Here is a 19,774-nt window from a genome sequence, read left to right on the forward strand (position 1 = left end):
ACTTGGGAGGAGAGGAGCAACCAACTCCCTCATGGGTGGCTTTACCACACTTCCCGCAAGTGGCTTCCCCTTTACAGCCGAGAGTAGTGTGTCCAAAGCGTTGGCACTTAAAACACCGCATGGGGTTGGGGTAATAAGGCCGTACACTGAGACGTAGGAAACCTGCCTTCACATACTCGGGCAATTTGGTGCTGTTAAACGTAAGGATGAACGAGTCAGATTTCAGGAGAGCACCATCCACCCGTTTCATAACGTGTTGCACGTCGACAATTCCTTCCCGGGACCATTCAGCCTTCAGTTCGTCTAGGGGAATATCAACGAGATCTCGGCAAGTCACAACACCCTTGCTGTAGTTCAAGGTGTTGTGAAATTCAGTCTCAATCGCAAACTCCCCAAGAAATTGTGCCTTCTGAAGGTTCTGGACTTGCTGGAAGCTAGATGTTTCAACCAACAAGGTGCCATTTCGCAAGCGCTTTACAGATTTTAATGTACCAGCAATACCTTCTAAGCCTTTCTGGATGTAAAATGGCGAAACTTTGTCGAAACTCCCATCTTTTCTTTTAATTATAAGAAACACATTCTGCGAAGCAGCATGCGTTCTGTTACTACTACTACCTGAATCAGGAGGACTGGCTACACGAGCCCTCTTGTGAGATTGGGTGTTAGAACCTACCAGCGGCCCACCCTTTCCGCTGGGGGGAGAAGAAGAAAAGTTCGAGGGTTCCATCTCGGTCCCATGAGCAGCTAGGGAACTAGGAGTCCACCTAGACAGAGCCCCGCATGCCTAGGTAAGCCTTATACAACTGAGGTGCGGCAGACTCCCCAGAGGTCGCCCGCTAACGACTGTTCCACCTCAACAGCCATGCATCTCATCGGCGCGCAGCACACCTTGAGATTGAGGGGTTTTTTATAGAGGTGTATTCCATCCTCGCGACCCGGGCGGTCAAGCCAAGATCCCCATTCCCTGAGACACACAACATTCCACCGCCGCGCCGCACGGTGGTCGTTGAAGTGTGCTTAGAGGTTACGGTGACAGGGGACTGGCGGCGCTTACCAGTCCCCAGCTCAGGAACCCCGGGGTCGCCAAGCCCGTACCCAGCAAACGAATGCTGAGCCCCTGGGGGCGGAGCTGTTGTATGTGCGTGAATTCTCATAAAGAAACTGTATGGTTTACGCGCGAAATGCAGCCGGAAATTGCCGCTGGAGAACGCTGAGGTCGCAAATCAAGATGAGGAGCACGGAGCACGTTCCGTGAGATATAGCAGGTCACAGGGTGCAGCAACTACGATGGACACCACGTATGGCGTGCTTCGCGGTGAGAAACACGTCCCATGTGAGGACGACTTTACGTCCAATCCACCCTTGGGGCGGCTCGGTAGTTACGGGGTCAGCGTAACTGGATGCCGGGTTCGATTCCCGGCTGGGTCGGGGATTTTTGTCCGCTCGGGGACTGGGTGTTGGGTTGCCTTCATCAGCGACATGCCAGTCGCCTAAATGGCGTCAGGTAAAACACATGCACACGGCGGAGTAGCCACCACACCAGAGAGAGAAAGAGGGGAGGGGGGGGGGAAGATTGCTCAGAAACGCTCTTTTCTCTCATGCTGAGGTCAGTGTGATTGTGCTCTGTTCTTTTTATAACGAACATTTCGGTATGTTCTCGCAATTGTGAAAAAACGGAGCACAACGGGCAATAAACGAACGAGCAAGTCAGCTGCTCCAGGGAACACCCACAGTTCCTATGACCTGCCGACTTCCAACTGTCACGTGGCAAACTTTTGATTCAGATTCCTAAGTTAAAAATTACCTAAAGCTGCTATCTTCATTCATATAGAAGATATAATTTTGTGAAATCAGATTACTCTTTCTGGAACACCCTGTACTTGAAACTTTCTGGCAGATTAAAACTGTGTGCTAGACTGGCACTCGAACCTGGGACCATTGCCTTGTACTTGCCAGAAATGTTTCACATGGATGCGTGCAATAGAGTGTAAACAGCAGTGCTTTTGGTTGCGTAAATGAGGCTGATCGAAGAAGAACAGAACGGCGAAGGGTTAAATGGTTCAAATGGCTCTGAGCACTATGGGACTTAACTTTTGAAGTCATTAGTCCCCTAGAACTTAGAACTACTTAAACCTAATTAACCTAAGGACATCACACACATCCATGCCCGAGGCAGGATTCGAACCTGCGACCGTAGTGTTCGCGCGGTTCCAGACTGTAGCACCTAGAACCGCTCGGCCGCTCCGGCGGCGGCGAAGAGTTAAACCCCGAGGCTTACGAATAACGTTGACAAAATATTTTTCACCACTGCTGAATTTTGCTACAGAAATAAGCAGTTAGCTACAAACTTTAAATTGCCTGTATGTAATCAGATAAATGTAGTATATTTATTCAAGAAGCTTTCGATTTTGTTCAGTTGACACTTTACACATAATGCGATATGATGTAGAGAACACATTATAAATAAAAATATTCCTCTCGCAAATTTACTGAGGAAAAATACAAGTTAAGTATCTTCATCGGACGGACTTACCACGGTTAGCAATTGGAATTTGGTTTAGGGCATTTATTTCTTTATTTATTTAGTTAGTTAGTTATCCATTCATTTTTTGGTCGCTGTTTAGATCAATGCTGGATACATAAGTGTACATTTACAATTACAGCAACAAAAAATCTAGCACGTATATTATTTTAATGAAAACACAGGCAAAACAAAAGAGTTTACTTTTCGTTGTCATACTACGAGTATATAGGGCTCATTTCCCAGGATACTGCTTCAGTAATGCAAATTCTTTCTCTTTCTTTTGGATAAGTCTGAAAATGTTCCTTTACTCTGTACAAATTATTGTTAAGTACTTTCTTAGTTTTCTTTTGAAAAACGGTAGTGCTTTTATATTTTCTAAACCGTTTGCTTTCCCCTTTACTCATCTTGTAGATAAGAATGGCTATTGCTCGCCACACTGGATTTTTATTTTTATCTGCTCGATAGCTGCACTGGAAATACGATCGCAAATAAAACAATAAGATTACCGTACTGAAACGATTAAATGTTAGCGTACGTTTCACAGAAGAGAACATTTAATATTTATCCGTAACATCGGTCTGTGCAAAATTATTTATATATAGACTATCTTGAAATACATTTTTTTCTATAGACCGCGTTACTGTCTTTATGATTCATGATACATTATGGCAGTTTAAAACATCATGTGTTCAGCCAACTTTCCTTTTAAAAAGATGTCGCATTATTTACAGCATTTAGCGACTACATTTCTGAAAGCACGGGATGAACTAAGATACTTTTACAGCGTAAAATAAATGAGAAAGTGTAACATGTGACTATTTTCGACTATGTGATTTTGCAGGAACCTAACAGTATAGCTTAATTATTACGAGTGAAACCAACATTGATCGTTCTGATTGTCCCTGCTAGCTATAGTTGCTTCACTGTTTTCTGAAAACGTATGACGATTTCCCCGTTTGTGGTTAGGCAGCAACTTAATACGCCAACTTAAATTACTACTAATGAAACGAACAACAACCGTATTTGTCTGAATGACCACTTACAGTCGTCGATGCAACTACCTGTCACGAGTATATTGCTGAAAGCGCAGACAGAACACAGATTTGTTTATAGCGGGAATCTGGCCATCTTCATTTCCAATGATTCATTGTGACGGTTATCAACATGTACACGTTTCGCAAACAACCACCGACACTATAACTGCACTTTAACCGTGATTTTATTGTTAAAAAAAAAGGAGCGCAGAACTAAACAAAATACAATACGGCTGCGCTGACTCTGTGTCAGAGCAATGCTTTCAACGCAGAAACTCGCTGCTCTCCGAAGCAGGATAGATTTCTCTTTATATTTGGCACCACTTCATAGCGCAAAAACTTATATCGCAAAGAATCCAGATTCCGGACTGTCTCCCTCAATTTTGCAGGTACCTGAGATGCAGGAAGTTCGTCAGACCAACTACCGTTTCTCTCTCCAAACACTAACCACATAGATTTTGGAGAAGGTTATGCCTCATGCAAACATAATTTTCTTCTTTTTCATCGTTACGTGATGAGAGTATTGAAAACAAACAAGAACGAAAAGTGAGCTATAACATCAAAGTGATTTAACCGTTTATTCGAGACAACCGTGCAATTGCATTGGTCAGATGATAGTAAATTATTCACCGATGCGCCGAAAATAATTGATCGACCATATGAGGTTAGCACCTTATTTTGTCCTGATTCGTAAGTAGACAGTCATACTCCCTCTCGCAAAACATCGCAGAAGCTGTGACCATCATACAAGCTTTGAGGCCGAGCGAGGTGGCACAGTGGTTAACACACTAGACTCGCATTCGAGAGGGCGACGATTCAAATCCGCGTTCGGTCATCTTAATTTAGGTTTCCCGTGATTTCCCTAAATCACTCCAGGTAAATGCTTGGATGGTTCCTTTGAAAGGGCACGGCCGACTTTCTTCCCCATCCCTTCCTAACTCTATGGGACCGATGACCTTGCTGTTTGGTCCCTTCCCCCAAACCACCCAACCAACCAAGCTTTGAGTCAATCTGAGTGGACTGAGCATGAGACTGATCATATCTTAGGCTTTACGTGCGGTGACAGCATTCAACATCCCATCAATACTGTGCTGCAAACATTCTATGGATTCCATCGCATCAGTATCTCCAGTAAAATGCGAATTCACGCAAACGAAGTTGACACTCGGCTCGGTTGCTGATGGGAGCGACCGTAAAGGCATTTCTCATTTACAGTCGCTCCCATCAACCACCGCGCCTAGTGTCAACTTCGTATGCGCGTTTAATACGTGGTCTACCTGGCAAAGGACCAAACAAACAACTGGCACTTGTTTATTTCCGATTTCAACGCATACGATCACATCGCCGAACTTAAAGCGAGTGCATGTAGCACACGGTAAGAAAGGTAGAAAGAGACAAAATGGCAGAGCGAAAATCAAGATCGAGCTTTCACATCAACTACCATGAATTCGATCAAAAGAAAGTCGCTCTAATAGTAAAGCTAGATCAAACACAGAAAGCTATCCCGACGTCACTGTGTGTAAGAATTTAAACTGCATTTCACTACTACAGCGTCTCAGATATGATTTAATGTAACAGACTGTTTTCAAACTGAGCTGATTGGCGGGAAACACAGATATCAACTTATTTCTTCTCCTGTATCTGGCAAAGATTTCTGTAAAGTGAAAAAAATTCACTTGCATTGCCGAGAAAATATCGAAATCGTCCGCCATACTGTACTTGCGAGTAGTGTCGACTATCGATGTTACTCTGCTCGACGCCTCTATCGATTGCGTGATAAACTTCAGAACCGGAGTCCAGACATTGGCTGCGTCAGTATCAGTAGGATTCGGCAGCGGTCGGAGATGTGTGGCAGATGACAGTGTGTTTGCAAAGTTGTGTGTGTGGTATTTTGTGCAACATCGTATGATATCTTACTGACCTGTGCTGCTTCCGTTGTTCGCAATGGCTCCGACGATGAGTAAATTCGTATCGAAGAATGCCGCAGTAGGAATTGCTTCTGCCTCAGTCATCATTTGGTTAATCCGAACAAGGAATAAAAATCTAAGAGCGCAAAGGTAATATTGTTGTATCCCAGCAGCATCACATGTCATAAAATGTTATTACAATTTCTATCAGTGCAGCTGTCACTACATGCTTTACTGCTTTTGTTTCACAATAGTACATCGTCTCAGACAAGACAATGTTATACATTGCGGTGATGTCTCGGGCGAACTATTTAGAGAGCGCATTACGGCATCTCGCGATGCATCTGTAGCGCCGTGATATTTATTACGTATCGCAGTGGTCAAGCGTAGAGGACGCGAAATGCTTAGTTTTTGAAGTACGGCAGCGGCTCAGCGATGACAGCCGGGAAACACAAAAAGTAGCAGTGTACAGAGTTTTGCCAGGATGTGCCAGTTTACATTTTACACACGTCGTTCATTATTTACTGTGTAGTTCAGTTGAAATTTATTACTGTTTTGACATTTCTGCTACGTGCGCGAATACATGGGTACCACTGTTATGTGAAGACACGCCAAGTTATTGCAGTACTAGTTCCGAAGACGCCTTTCTCATTTTCCGACAGTATTTTAATTTTTTTTTATAATTGCTCATTAAATTATTCCAGATTACTATGTAAGAACGTAAATCGGTAAATTAGTAAGATCATTCAATTGAAAGATTTGTAAAGAATCTCTAAGGTGACTTATTCTTGTGCATGTAGGCCAGACTGGGGGAAACCTTTTTTCCCCTTCGCATTGTACTGACACATTCTCATCGTTCGTAGTGTCTTTTAGAGTGACTGATTTTGGTATGACACTTACGCTTCACTATTGTCAGGAAGGTTAGGTGACATGTTTTCTTTGTCCATGAAAAAAATTGCATTTATTTATCCCGCTGTTAATCAGTGATCGACCGTACACTGCAAGATAATTAATGCAATTTTCAAAAGCTCAGGTGCCTTGCTATGCATCACTTGGCTGTCACGAAATTTACATGAATAGTGTGTAATGCGTCACTTTTGTTTTGCCCTTTCATATTGCAATATCAACCATTCACCATGCAAGACTGGAAAGACTGAGAGAGGATTATTATATAAACAAGAGCAATGATACAATAAAGACGAGGATACCGTAATAGCTTCAATAAGACATGATGCTGCTATTGTGTATTGACACTGAATCATGTCTTAGGTAGATTCGAATTTTCAATCAATGACAAATATCTTCTTTTAGCCAACAGTGGTAATAGGAAGTTCCCAGGAACATAAAAAAGGCATGTTTTTTATGGAAAAACGTAAACTGTAGTTATTTTGTATACACAAGCATACATGAGACATTTTTTATGTGTCATGACTGAAGAGTTGCCGCCAATGACTTGTGGACTCCAATAAAAATCTTTCCATTCTGCTTTTTCGTTTCTTTCTGCATTTTGTATTTATTTTTTGTTTGGTCCAGTAAATAATTTTTTAGTATATTGTGTCTACATGCAATATACAACAAATTGGGGGTAACACAATTAATTTATAATTACAGGAGTCCATCGTGGTATTTTCCATTAAACTAATTTCATATTCAGACACAAAACTTCGACACGACCTCACATTAACAAATATTATTGTGTTCTTAATACTGTCATGTGGGCCTTGAATTTTGACTGTGTAGTGCTTTTATGATTGGTGTCCTACAATTGCCATCTCTTTCCCCCTTATTTTCTGCAATATCTATTTCCTAGTTTTTTTTTCTGTTGTCACCAGTTAGTCTCCCTTCACTGTGCAAGAGATACCCAAGTTCACTAGCAAAGAATGTAACTGTTCAAATCTTCATTGATCACACACACAGGTTCTAGACAAACAATGACACCATGTGCATCAGTAGTTATTTGCAGTGTATATTCCTGCCTCCCCCCTCTCTCTGTCTCTGAGACCAACTAAGGACCATCTTTTTCATTCATTCTTCTCCAAAACTCTTTATTATTTTCTCAGAATGAGATCATTTCGCCTCAATTGATCATATGACTCAGTTGTTCTCCTGTTTGTTTTATCTTCCTAAAAACTCTGAATTTCTGGACCTCTGGTCTGTTATTTCCTTTCTGCTTTCCTGGATGAGGTATTTGTGAATAATATACAAATACAAGTCTCACTCCCAAACAATGTACTGCCCACCCTATATAGCTCATAAAAATAAAAAATAAAACTGCAACAGCAAGAAGGTTCAGTATACACAACAGAGCTGAATCTTTCTATATAATCAAACAGAAATGTGGAAGAGGTTGTGTGAATTGATGGCTTCAACAGACAGTTTGAGAATTTCTTTAGCATCTTCAGTGATTACTTTGAAACTGCTTTGCTTCTCAAAGCACAACTAATAAGAAGCACAACTCCAAAATCTAACAGATACCTAACTATTATCAAAATCTCAAGTGCAAGAAAATATATTGCTCAAATACAGAGAAACAATAATATATCCTCCCCCTGAACAGTTACATTCAGATTTACGGAAGGTTGATATGCCAGACCAAAAAAGGGTTCTATGGTAATTTCATAAGAGTCGCCAAATAAAAGCCAAGCAGTATGGGAAGTAATGAAGAAGGAAGCAAATAAAGTATCCCCTATAATGGAAAATATCACACTCAATCATGAGAACAAGACTGTTATTGGGCCTCAACATAATGAAAATCTGTTCAGTTGTTACTATGCAGATATCACAAACAATGGAAAATCCAGGATGGAATGTAACAATACCAGAGAAGGAAAATTGCTACTCCCATACAGCGGAGATGCTGAGTCGCGATAGGCACAACAAAAAGATTCACACAATTGTAACTTTCGGCCATTAAGGCCTTTGTCAGCAGTAGACACACATACACACACCCACGCAAATGCAACTTGCACACATATGTCTGCAGTCCCAGAGAACTGAAACCACAAGCGTGCAAGTTGCGTTTGCGTGAGTGTTTGTGTATGTGTGTCTACTGCTGACAAAGGCCTTGATGGCAGATAGCTACAATTGTGCAAATCTTTTTGTTGTGCCTATCGCGACTCAGCATCTCTACTATATGGTGAGTAGCAACTTTCCTTCTCTAGTATTGTTACAAACAATATTCCGTGACACGAGATGATAGAAGCCAACAGAAAGACAAATGGCTCTCTTTTTTTTTCCTCTTCAATCTGTATTTGCAGAACAATTTGGGATGAAATCATCCATGTTGCATCAACATTTTAAGAAAATATCATCAGAAATTGGTGGTATTCAGATAACATCATTTACTCACCAAGTGACAGCAGGGGAAAACATGCATGCACACAAAAGGATTTAATTTTTATAGGCTTTTGGAGCCTTTGGCTCATTCTTCTGGGAGAAGAGTTGAGGGGGATGGAATAGGAGTAAATAAAAAGGACTGGAGAAATTTAGGGAAAGGGATGCAGTTCAGAAAAGTCCCCCAGAACCCCAGGTCCGGGAGACTTACCGGATGGGATGAGAAGGAAAGACTCGCGTTATGTGTGTTCCCCTTCTGCCACGTAGTGCACAAATTTTTCTGTCTATCTGATTATATCAATAATTGATGATTTGCATTGTTATAGATAACATCATTTGTAAGGCAGCGTGTTACAGACATTTCAATGCCACTTCCAGATATAGTCAATTCATCTTTTCTGACACGCTTTTCTGATCTGTCTAAAAAATCTCTAAAATGTACCCTGTTCATGAGAAAGGAGACAAATCAAAGAGAGAGAACTACATACCAGATGCTTCATTATCAGAATTTTGAAAGTCATAGAAAAAGTAATGTTTAATGGGTTAATGAAATTTTTAGACAAAACTAAATTCTCAGTGATACTTAGCATGCATTCAGGAGAGATAAGTCAACATCTAGTGCCACATATGATTTTATGCTAAATGCCCTAGAAATAGCAGACAAAACAAAGTACCACTGTCATTTTTTTAAACTCAAGTAACGCCATTGACATTCTGAAGTGCAACACAGTTGAAGCTCCAAGTATTTGCCATTACATGCAGTGCTAAAATGGTTCACATCATACTTCACAAAAAGGAAACACACAAAAACCTAAACTAAAGGAAAATACTAAGACGACGTTTCTCAGATGCAGAAATTATATATGAGAGAGAGAGAGAGAGAGAGAGAGAGAGAGAGAGAGAGAGAGAGAGAGAGAAGGGGGCTGGGGGGGGGTATGTTCAAGAGTCCATTCTGAAACCAATCCTCATATATAACCTAGGCAGACAGTAAAAGCATTCTTACTATATAAAACACCCAAGACAACTGCGAGTAGCTGTAAATAAAACTTCAACGCAACTAAATGGATGGTTGAAGGAGGATAAGCTACTAAAAGACATCAAGAAAATATCATTCCTAATTTGTGTTTAAAAGTTGATGTATGCAACACTAATGTGATATTAAATGCCAACAAAATGTCATCTCTGAAAACAAAGTTTCAGTGTGTATGGTTTCAAAATGACTTCAAATGTTATGTGCATGTAAGCAAAGAAGCTGGATAAAATATGTTGTAGTCTATATTTAATATCTGTTAAAGCAAGTTTTGCATCTGTACCAACTGTCTACTGTGCCCAATTCCGCAGCATCATACTGTACAGTATTATTTCCTGGGGTAATATTCCATGCAGTTTCCTTTCCTTAATTCAGAACAGAACTGTAAAAGCAATGCACCATGCTTGACAAACAGATTCTTGCAAACCCATTTTTCAGAAGTTCTCAATCTTCCTATTTTCCTGTATGTATAGATTAAAAGTTAGTAAATATGTTAGAAGGAATTAAAAAGACCAAAATAAAAACTTCAGTATCCATGAGGGTGATAAAAGGTACAAGGGAGAGTTTCATGTCAGTCAGTAAGGACATCAGCTTTCAAAACTTCCACTAAAATTAGTGTTATACAAATTTACAGTAGCATCCATATAAATTAAAATTCATATAATAATTCTCACTTTATTGTAAAACCTTAAGAGCATTTTTACTGGAGCATTTGTTCTGTTCAGTACAGTGTGCAATTTGCAGGGGGGGGTGGGGGGGATTTCCTCCTCCTCCCCTCCCCCCCCCCCCCCCCTGCATCAGACCATCCCCTCCTCTGGTTTTAGTTTATGCATCCCAACCTGGGATGCACTGGAGTAAAACTTTACATATAATTTAAATTTGTGGAGCCGAACACTGAAAGTTTTTAATAAGTCTTACTATTAATATGTTTCAGTTTTCTGTCATCAGAATAAGTACAACTTTCCACAAATGTGCCTCTACTTTTGAATTCCCCTCATATATCTGTACCCGTATGTAGATGATTTTGTAAATAAGCTTTACCTATAATGTACTTTTAAAGGTATAACAAGGGATGGCTTTTCTGATAGTGCATACGCGTCAGTAGTGAGTTTCGGCATTAACATCTATTTATAAATAGCTGTTTAACCATGCGTAACGCCATGGTCCAAGCTAGTAACATATGTAATTCTATTAACCCCCTAAGACATCCCCCCACTGGTAAAAGCACAAATCGCACCCTGGTTCAGTAGCAGAATTCATAGGACCTGTGACATAAAGAGTCTTGATACAAGGCATCCAGCAGCCTTTTTTAAAGCAAGTTACCTCCATTGGTCATTTAGTCTGTCTACAGATGATGTTTGTAGATCAGACTTCTCAGTTGTTTTCTTCAGAAGTTTGTCTTCTTTTTTCTTAAAAGAAGAAGAAGAAGGGGGGGGGGGGGGCGAAGAGAGAGAGAGAGAGAGAGAGAGAGAGAGAGAGAGAGAGAGAGAGAGAGAGAGAGAGATTACATTATCAGCAAAAGTCAAAGAATTAATTGCTTCTTTCAGTCTACCCAGCTTTATACAGTTATTAAAAATTTGTTTTTCTTTCTCTAGTGACCAGCTGAATGACGAAGGGGACAGACTGTCTCCTTGCCTGACTCCTAATATAATTTGGAAGGGACTAGAAGTTGTTCCAAGAAATTTAACTTTAGATATTGTGTTTGTAAAAATTTGTGTAGTTATTTCAGGAGTTTTCCTCTTTACTGCAATTTCCTTCAGTGTTGTGAAGAGGGAGTTTGTCCATTGAATCATACACCTTTCTGAAAAACAACAATTATAAGTGCAATCTTTATTAGATATTGTCATATGTGTAATTATTTGTTAAAGGTTCAGAACTTGCTCTGGACAGGATCTGTTACTCCTGAATCCATTTAGTATTTTAGTATATAGAAATCACTGTGTTGCTTAATGTGCGTGCTGTTTTAATGCTGGAGCAGTTATTTTGATGAGAACATTTCATTCATGACTAAAAAAGTTCTTGTAGAATGTAAATACTGTAGGATTAAAGGATACCACTCGCCAAAAAGCAGAAGCATTGAGTTGTGAATAGGCACACACAAAAAAAGAAAAGCTTGCTAGCTTTCAGACTCTGTGTCTGCCAGTGGCGTGTGCTTGTAATTTTCAGTGAGTGGTCTCCTTTAATCTTAAAGTATTTGCATTCATGAGTAAAGATTTTTGAGTGTTCAAGGACTTGGAGAGATATTTATCATGTGTATAGATCAGAGTGTGCTGTAAAAATGAATGAAAAGAGAACCAAACAATAAATATCATTAGAATAAAATATTCAAACAAAATATTTCACTAGCTAAATTGATTTTGACTATCAGCCGTATTCAATAGTGTACGAATGATTCTTTGCACTTAGCAGCCTTATGCCAAGAATTGTTTGTGGGCTATTGAAAATCATGTAAGTCAAAACCAGTTTAACGACTCAAATATTTTATGTTAGTCTTTGACTGCAATTAAAACTTTTAGGTAAAAGAAATACAGTTGGTGCCGTTCCCCACAAGTAACTTGACAGATACGAATAAGCACTTGGTACTTTATGTGTAAATGATGCGGGGTTGATTTTAGCCTACCATCTGTGCTAGTGTGGTTTTCAGGATTCTGGCAATTTATTTACTTATTGCTTATTTAGCCTAAAGAAAGGTATGTTATGAATTGTGCCTGAATATTTTGTAGAATATACTAATACTGCCTTATACGTATGTGAAGGAGATTGTATTTATCTTCGCTTATTTGTCATGCACGCTTTCTTGCAATCTTACACCTGTTCTGCTTTTTAAAATTAATCATGATCATGACAGGAGAATTGTAGTTTAGTTGGAATAATGTTTGTTTACTGCTGTTTGATTGTGACCACGGTTACTCTTTAATGCATCTTACACTTTACTTGCAATCCTGAATAAGTATTTGATCAGCTCTTCAGTTTTCAGAACTAGCATTATTTTCCTACAAATGCCAGATTACAAATCCAGATATTTGGGTTTCAGTATTCAGCTGGTCACAGGTTATGTCACTTGCCACCTCGGGCAATTATTATTGTACATGAAAAATGCGAAGTTGAATTTTTTGAGTCCTTAGTAAACTGCTTGGGGATAACCCCTTCAGAGGTTGATGGTAGGCAAGGGCATACCACTGTCAGTAGGACCATGCCTTGTAAAGCAATTGACATGTACAGATCAACCATTGGGTTGTGGACAGCTTCTGCTTTCCTTCAGTAACTGAAAACAAAGTTAAAGGTGTTGATCAGTAGTTTGCCATTTTTATTAGGCCACTACTCCAATAAATAGCTTACCAGACTGACTATATTCTTTTTTCAAAAGATAAAAATTTATTGACCACATGGTGTATTTGACATTAGGACTCACTTTTGAATTTACTTAATACTGTCTCTTGAAATAGTATAGGTCTACTGCAGTGTTATCTTGTCATGCTGTTTTGTGATGAACTTTCATAATTTTGTTATGTAAAACTACTCTTTGTGTTTCACAAGTTGAAGACTTCACGAACTATTTAGAAAATTTACTTCAGCAAAGTCATAGTTACGTGGTCTTGTCCCTCCTCCGCTTCAATATTCTATTTTTAATTTTCAACACGTGTGCTCAATCTTAACATTGCATTTCTCAAACCAAAACAAACTTTTTTTAAAGCAGTATTGTTCAGTTTTAGTGATGAATTAGATTATACAAATTTGAACTTGCCCTGAAAATTGGGTTCACATGTAGCATGGTGTTATGTCCCTTCAGGAAACATGGTACTGCAAAGAGCTGTAAATAGAAATAATAATAATGATGTACCCTTTAGGATTATGGAGATTCCAGATACCTCACTTTAAAGAACTGTACTGTGTTTTGTGTACCATTAAGCAAAGCCTTGCTTTCTTTTTGTTTCAGAAACACACAGCAAGCTCAAATTCAATACTTTGTCGGAGAGGTGAGTAAAAGCTTTGTGGGTTTACAAGTTTTTTGATGATAATATTATTGTCATTTTTGTGATAGTGATTTAAAGGAAGAAACTAATCTTGGTGTTGGAGATAACCAAAACAATATCCCCTCTAAGGATACAATTACTGATTATCAATAATTCTTGTTTGACAAGGCAAACCTACAATAAATGGTTGTATAATATTGTTTGTTCTCTTGTCACTTGCCCCTCTGGAACTTCTAAATTTGTTTGTTATTACTGAAAGACACTCAAGTCTGTTACATCCACCATTCAGATTAAATAAAATGGGACTACACTACACATGGCCTTCACCTGAATAGGGCGGGGAAAAATAAGTTAGCTTCTCTATTAACAGAAACTGTAAGGGGGTCCACAGTCACACACAGGGATCACCCCTGTGGTTAATGGATACAGGCAGACAGGTTTTTTAGGTTAAAGTCGAAGTCCAGATAGATGACAATCAAGATAAATAGAATAAAAGAAACTTCATGTACAGTAAATAGAGGTAAAGCTAAGGTCAGTATCAACTTACTTCATCAAAATATCAGGAGAATAAAAAATAAAGTAGATGAGCTGTTAGTGTGTTTAGATGATCTCAAAAATAAGAGTGAGATTGATATATTCTATCTGTCTGAACACCATGTAACTGCGGGCATGGATAGTGTCACTATAAGTGGGTATAATTTAGCATCTTACACTTGTAGATCTAGGATGGATAAAAGAGGAGTTTCCATTTTCATAAAACAAGGGTATAAATGCAAAACTGTAGAAGTAAGCAAATTTTGTGTTGATCAGCACTTTGAGGTTTGTGTGTGTGAACTTCAGATAGATAATGTAGTATGGATAGTAGCAACAGTGTACAGGACCCCATTAGGAAACTGGGAGCTGTTCATAAAAAAGTTTGACTCCCCATTATGCTGTCTGTCAGACAAAAAGATGAAGTTATCTGCGGTGATTTCAATGTAAACTTTATAAGTAATTCTGATAGGAAAAGTGAACTAGAAATGTTATTAAAAACATATAACTTAGAATCAGTGATCAATTTTCCTACACGTATAGCTCAAGACAGTAGCACGCTAATAGCTAATGTATTTGTACAGAAAGAGGATGTAAAACAAACACTTGCTTTCCCTGTGGTAAATGGATTGTCAGACCATGATGCACAACTGATTAACTTACAAAACCTAACCGAGTGTACAGTTCGGAAACCATTAAATAGAAGTGCGAGGTCGCTCAACTCGGTACCTATAGAGCATTTCAGAGAAAGCTTAAGAAATGTTAATTGGGGAGACGTATACAATGAGCCAAATGCTAATGGTAAATGAAACATATTACTTTATAAATTTATATCCCTTTTTGAACATTGTTTCCCAAAGAAAATTACTAAATTTAACACCACACACTTTTCAAAGAAACGTTGGATTACTACAGGTATTAAAGTGTCTTCAGAAATCAATAAATATAGTATATGCATATTGTGCCATTTAAGGAATGGGTTAAATAATAGAAATATTTATCTTTAACTCCGTATTTCTTATGCACTGGACACGTTCCACATCGTAACTGCTACTGTATCATGCGATTGATCAATGGAACACGCAACCATCTATCTATCTCTGTCTGTCACACTGATACTTTCTTCAGCCATTGCATGACCCCTCTTCTTATTAATAGTGTCAGAGACAGATGAAGTGTTTCTTGTAACAATCTTGTGATTGTCTTTCCATTAATTAGCAACTGATGTCATCATTAGGTTGAAGTATCATAGCTTGTTCTTTGTAAACTTGCAACTGTGGAGTCTGTGAGTTGACAACTGTGATACTGTAAATTCTTAATGACCAATAGGTCTAGCTATTGTGGCTAGTACTTGGTAGTCATGACTGCCATTTTGATGACACTGTGACTCACTACAAAAACTGAACCAGAAACTTTTCCATTTGAAAAGGAAAGTTGCCTTTGTTTCTTGTGCTTAGTTATCTGTGTGTTTGGTCATAGTAGTTAGTTTGCAGTATGTAGTGTGATTATTTATAAAATATATAATAAAATAAGATTTCAAACAATGGAAAATCCAGGATGGTACGTAACAATATTGTGAGAAGGAAAGTAGCTACTCACCATATAGTTGAGACGCTGAGTCGCAGATAGGCACAACGAAAGACTCATAATTAAAGCATTCAGCCATTGGCTTCCGTCAACATCTCTCTCTCTCTCTCTCTCTCTCTCTCTCTCTCTCTCTGTGTGTGTGTGTGTGTGTGTGTGTGTGTGTGTGTGTGTGTGTGTGTGTGTGTGTGTGTGTGTGTGAGGGGGGGAGAGAGAGAGAGAGAGAGAGAGAGAGAGAGAGAGATTTCTTTGAACACATCTTCATCCAAGCACCACAATACTGATTTTGCTCCCTGTGCAAGTCCCCCCTGTGGGTCCGGGGGTTAGAATAGGCCCGAGGTATTCCTGCATGTTGTGCGAGGTAACTAAAAGGAGTTTCACATGTTTTGGCCTTTATGTGATGGACCCTTGTAGGGTTTGACCTCCCTTCTTCAAAATTTTCTCTAAGAGCGAGCCAGTTGGGGAAGGGTGCCTTACAAGGTGCATCGTGTCCATCGTGCATTGAGATCTTTAGCCCACTTTCTCATCGTTACATTACAATCCTGCCCATTCTCCATCTTTTGGGCAAGGATACTTTCTTGGGTGCATTTTCCACCACGCACTACGCAGTGTCGATTTCTGTGACGACGATGACCACGGACTTCTTTGCACCTGATATCCAGCACGGTAGCCAGTCCGTTGTTGTGGGGCTGCCATGTACCCTGTTGGTTGTAGCCCCCTGACCACACAGGGATCGCTCTACTGATGCCTGCGTTGTTAACTCCCCACTTATGCCAAGGGGTAGATGCCCATCCCCTTGGGGCATCGGGACTCCCGGCAATGGTCATCCTGCCAGGTGGCCTTTGCTGCAGATGGGTGGCGCCCATGGAGAGGGCCCCTGCTCGGAGTGGGTGGCATCATGGCGGATGACACGTGATGAAGCGTAGGCCATCATCTCGTGGTGGTGGTGAAACACCAGCAGTCTCTAAGCGATCACGAGCTCAATTCAATGCACAGAAGTATGACCCCAAATCATTTCCCTCCCTGGCCACACCACAGGAGGAACGTCAGGCTAAAGATGGCAGCAGATCTTATTTTCCCTGGCACCTTGTATGTTTGAGAGCTGACGGGGAATCTTTCATGACGATGAAGCCTCAGTTTTTTGTTGAGCATTTAGAGGACAAGTTCGGGGAGGTGGAGGGCTTGTCCAAAATGAGATCTGGATCAGTCTTGATCAAAACAGCAACCTCTGGCCAGTCACGGGAGTTACTCACTTGTGACAAGCTGGGGGATGTTTCTGTAATCATCACACCCAATAAGAGCTTAAATATGGTCCAGGGTATCATATTTCACAGAGACCTTCTTTTACAGTCCTATGATGAGCTGCGCGCCAATTAGAGTGGTGAGATGTAAATTTCGTCCGGCATGTCCACCAGGGTCTGAAGGATAATCGGGTTGCCACTGGTGCCTTCACCTTTGTCTTTGAGGGTGATACATTGCCCAAGAAGGTCAAGTTGATGGTCTACCGGTGTGATGTAAAGCCCTATATCCCTGCCCCGATGCAGTGCTTTTAGTGCTGGTAGTTCGGCCAGATGTCTTCACGCTGTTCCTCCAGTGTCGCAAGCAGGGATTGCGGATGCCCATCACATCCCAATTCTCCGTGTGCCCTGCCTCCCATCTGCGTCAACTGCGGAGAGCACCATTTGCGTTGCTCGCCTGACTCTAGGATTCGCCAGAAAGAAAGGAAAATCATGGAGTACAAGACTCTGGACAGACTGACCTGCACTGAGGCTAAGAGAAAATTTGAACGCCTGCATCCTGTGCGTACGACATCGTCTTGCGCCGCCGCTATGACAGTTCTGCCACCATCAGCTCTGCCAACCCAGGTCACCTCTCAGAGCTGGAAGTCTACACCTGGCCCGTTGATGGTGGAGGGTATTTCCCTCCCTGTTGCTGCTGCACCACTTGCTTTGGGAGCAAACACTCCCCCCCCCCTCCCCCAAACATCAGGGACGTCTCTCCCCCACCTTCAAAGCTGGAGAAGTGTAAGTCTTCTTTGGCTTCTCTCACTAGGAAGGGTTCCCTTGGGTCACTCCCTTCCCAGGTTTCTTCTAGTGGGAAAGAAGACACCCGCCAGTGGCTGAAGAGCCCAAAAGCAGCTGGTTGTAGGCCCTCACACTCACCCTCAGTCCCAGAGACCGAGCCAGTGAAGTCCTCCCAGCCAGGGAAACCCAAGGAGCAGCGAGAGAAATACAAGAAGGAAACCCCTAAGACCAAGGAAATTGCAATGGCACCCACACCACCGCCACCTAAAAGCTCTGCAGCTGAGAATGGGGTGGAGATTTTGGCATCCGCTGAGGACCTAGATCTTGCCAGACCCTCAGACACAATGGATATAGACTGCTTAGGCGATAAATCAGTAGCAGCAGGTGACTCTGAGGTGTAAACTGCCTCATTGAATGAATGTTCCATGCCTTCCCAGTCTCACGATGTCATCCTCCAGTGGAATTGTGGCGTTTTCTTACCACTGCCTGGCTGAGCTACGGAAACTGTAAAGTTTTACACCTGCAATCTGCATTGCCCTCCAGGAAAACTGGTTCCCAGCAATGCAGACCCCTGCCCTCCATGCCTATAAGGGATATTACAGGAACCGTAGCGACTATAATCAAGAGTCAGGTGGAGTTTGCGTTTATGTCCTAAACTCTGCCTGTAGTAAAAATGTGCCCCTTCAAACCCCTCTTGAAGCTGTTCCTGTCAGAATAAGGACGACGCAGGAAATAACTGTCTGCAGTGTTATTATCCTGCAGATGGTGCAGTACCCGTGAATATAACCCCTTGTGGGGTAGTACCATGCTTACTGGCTGAGGCAGAGATGTCGAAACTTTACTTTCACAATTTGACCTCTGCCTCTTAAATACTGGAGCCACCATACATTTCAGTGTGGCTCATTGTAGTTACTCAGCCATTGATTTATCAATTCACAGCCCAGGACTTCTCCCATCTATCCACTGGAGACCACATGACAACCTGTGTGGTAGTGACTACTTCCCCATCTTCCTGTCACTGACCCAGCATCAGGTGCACTGACGCCTCCCCAGATGGGCTTTGAACAAGGTGGACAGGGGAACTTTCACCTCTGCTGTTAGTGCTGACTCTCCCCCACACGGTAACATTGATGTGATGGTTGAGCAGGTGACAAGCACAATTGTTTCTGCAGCAGAAAATGCGATTCCTTGCTCTTTATGGTGCCTGAGGTGTAAGGCAGTCCCTTGGTGGTTGCCGGAAGTCGCTGAAGCAATTAAGGAGTGTCAGTGAGCTCTACAGTGGCATAAGCGGCACCCTTCCCTTGAGCTGCTCATAGCCTTTAAATGGCTCCATGCCCATGTTCGCTACCTTATCAAACAACGGAAGGAGGAGTGTTGGGAGAGATACGTCTCCATCATGGCTTCCCAAGTCTGGGCAAAGATCAAATGTCTTTTCGGGTACCAGGCCCCAACAGCTGTCCCCGGTGTTACCATAAGTGACGAGTTATGTACCAACGCAAACGCGATTGCTGAGCACTTTGCTCGAGCCTCTGCATCGGAGAATTACCCCCCAGCCTTTCGCCCACTCAAATGGCAGCTGGAAGGGAATGTCCTCTCATTCACCACACGCTGCAGTGAATCCGATAACACCCCATTTGCAGAGTGGGAGCTCCCCAGTGTCCTTCCACATTGCCCCAACACAGCTCCTGGGCCTGATTGCATCCACAGCCAGATGATAAACATCTCTCATCTGACTACAAGTGACATCATCTCATTATCTTCAACTGGATCTGGCGCAATGGCATCTTTCCATCGCAGTGGTGGGAGAGCATCATCATTCCGGTGCTCAAACCC

The 19,774-nt window shown here is 41.3% G+C and overlaps 1 protein-coding gene across 1 annotated transcript in view; it reads left to right on the top strand.

Moving 5' to 3' along the window:
- Positions 1 to 5,369: 5,369 nt before the first annotated feature.
- LOC124606416 (ATP-binding cassette sub-family D member 3) overlaps positions 5,370 to 19,774 on the top strand; it is a 100,344-nt gene continuing 85,939 nt past the window's right edge. The window contains exons 1-2 of the mRNA XM_047138401.1: positions 5,370 to 5,615; positions 13,766 to 13,805. Of these exons, the coding sequence (XP_046994357.1) occupies positions 5,503 to 5,615; positions 13,766 to 13,805 (153 nt within the window). The 5' untranslated portion in view covers positions 5,370 to 5,502. The remainder of the gene's footprint in view (positions 5,616 to 13,765; positions 13,806 to 19,774) is intronic.

This window comes from Schistocerca americana, chromosome 1 (genome assembly GCF_021461395.2).
Source record: "Schistocerca americana isolate TAMUIC-IGC-003095 chromosome 1, iqSchAmer2.1, whole genome shotgun sequence".
NCBI lineage: Eukaryota > Metazoa > Arthropoda > Insecta > Orthoptera > Acrididae > Schistocerca > Schistocerca americana.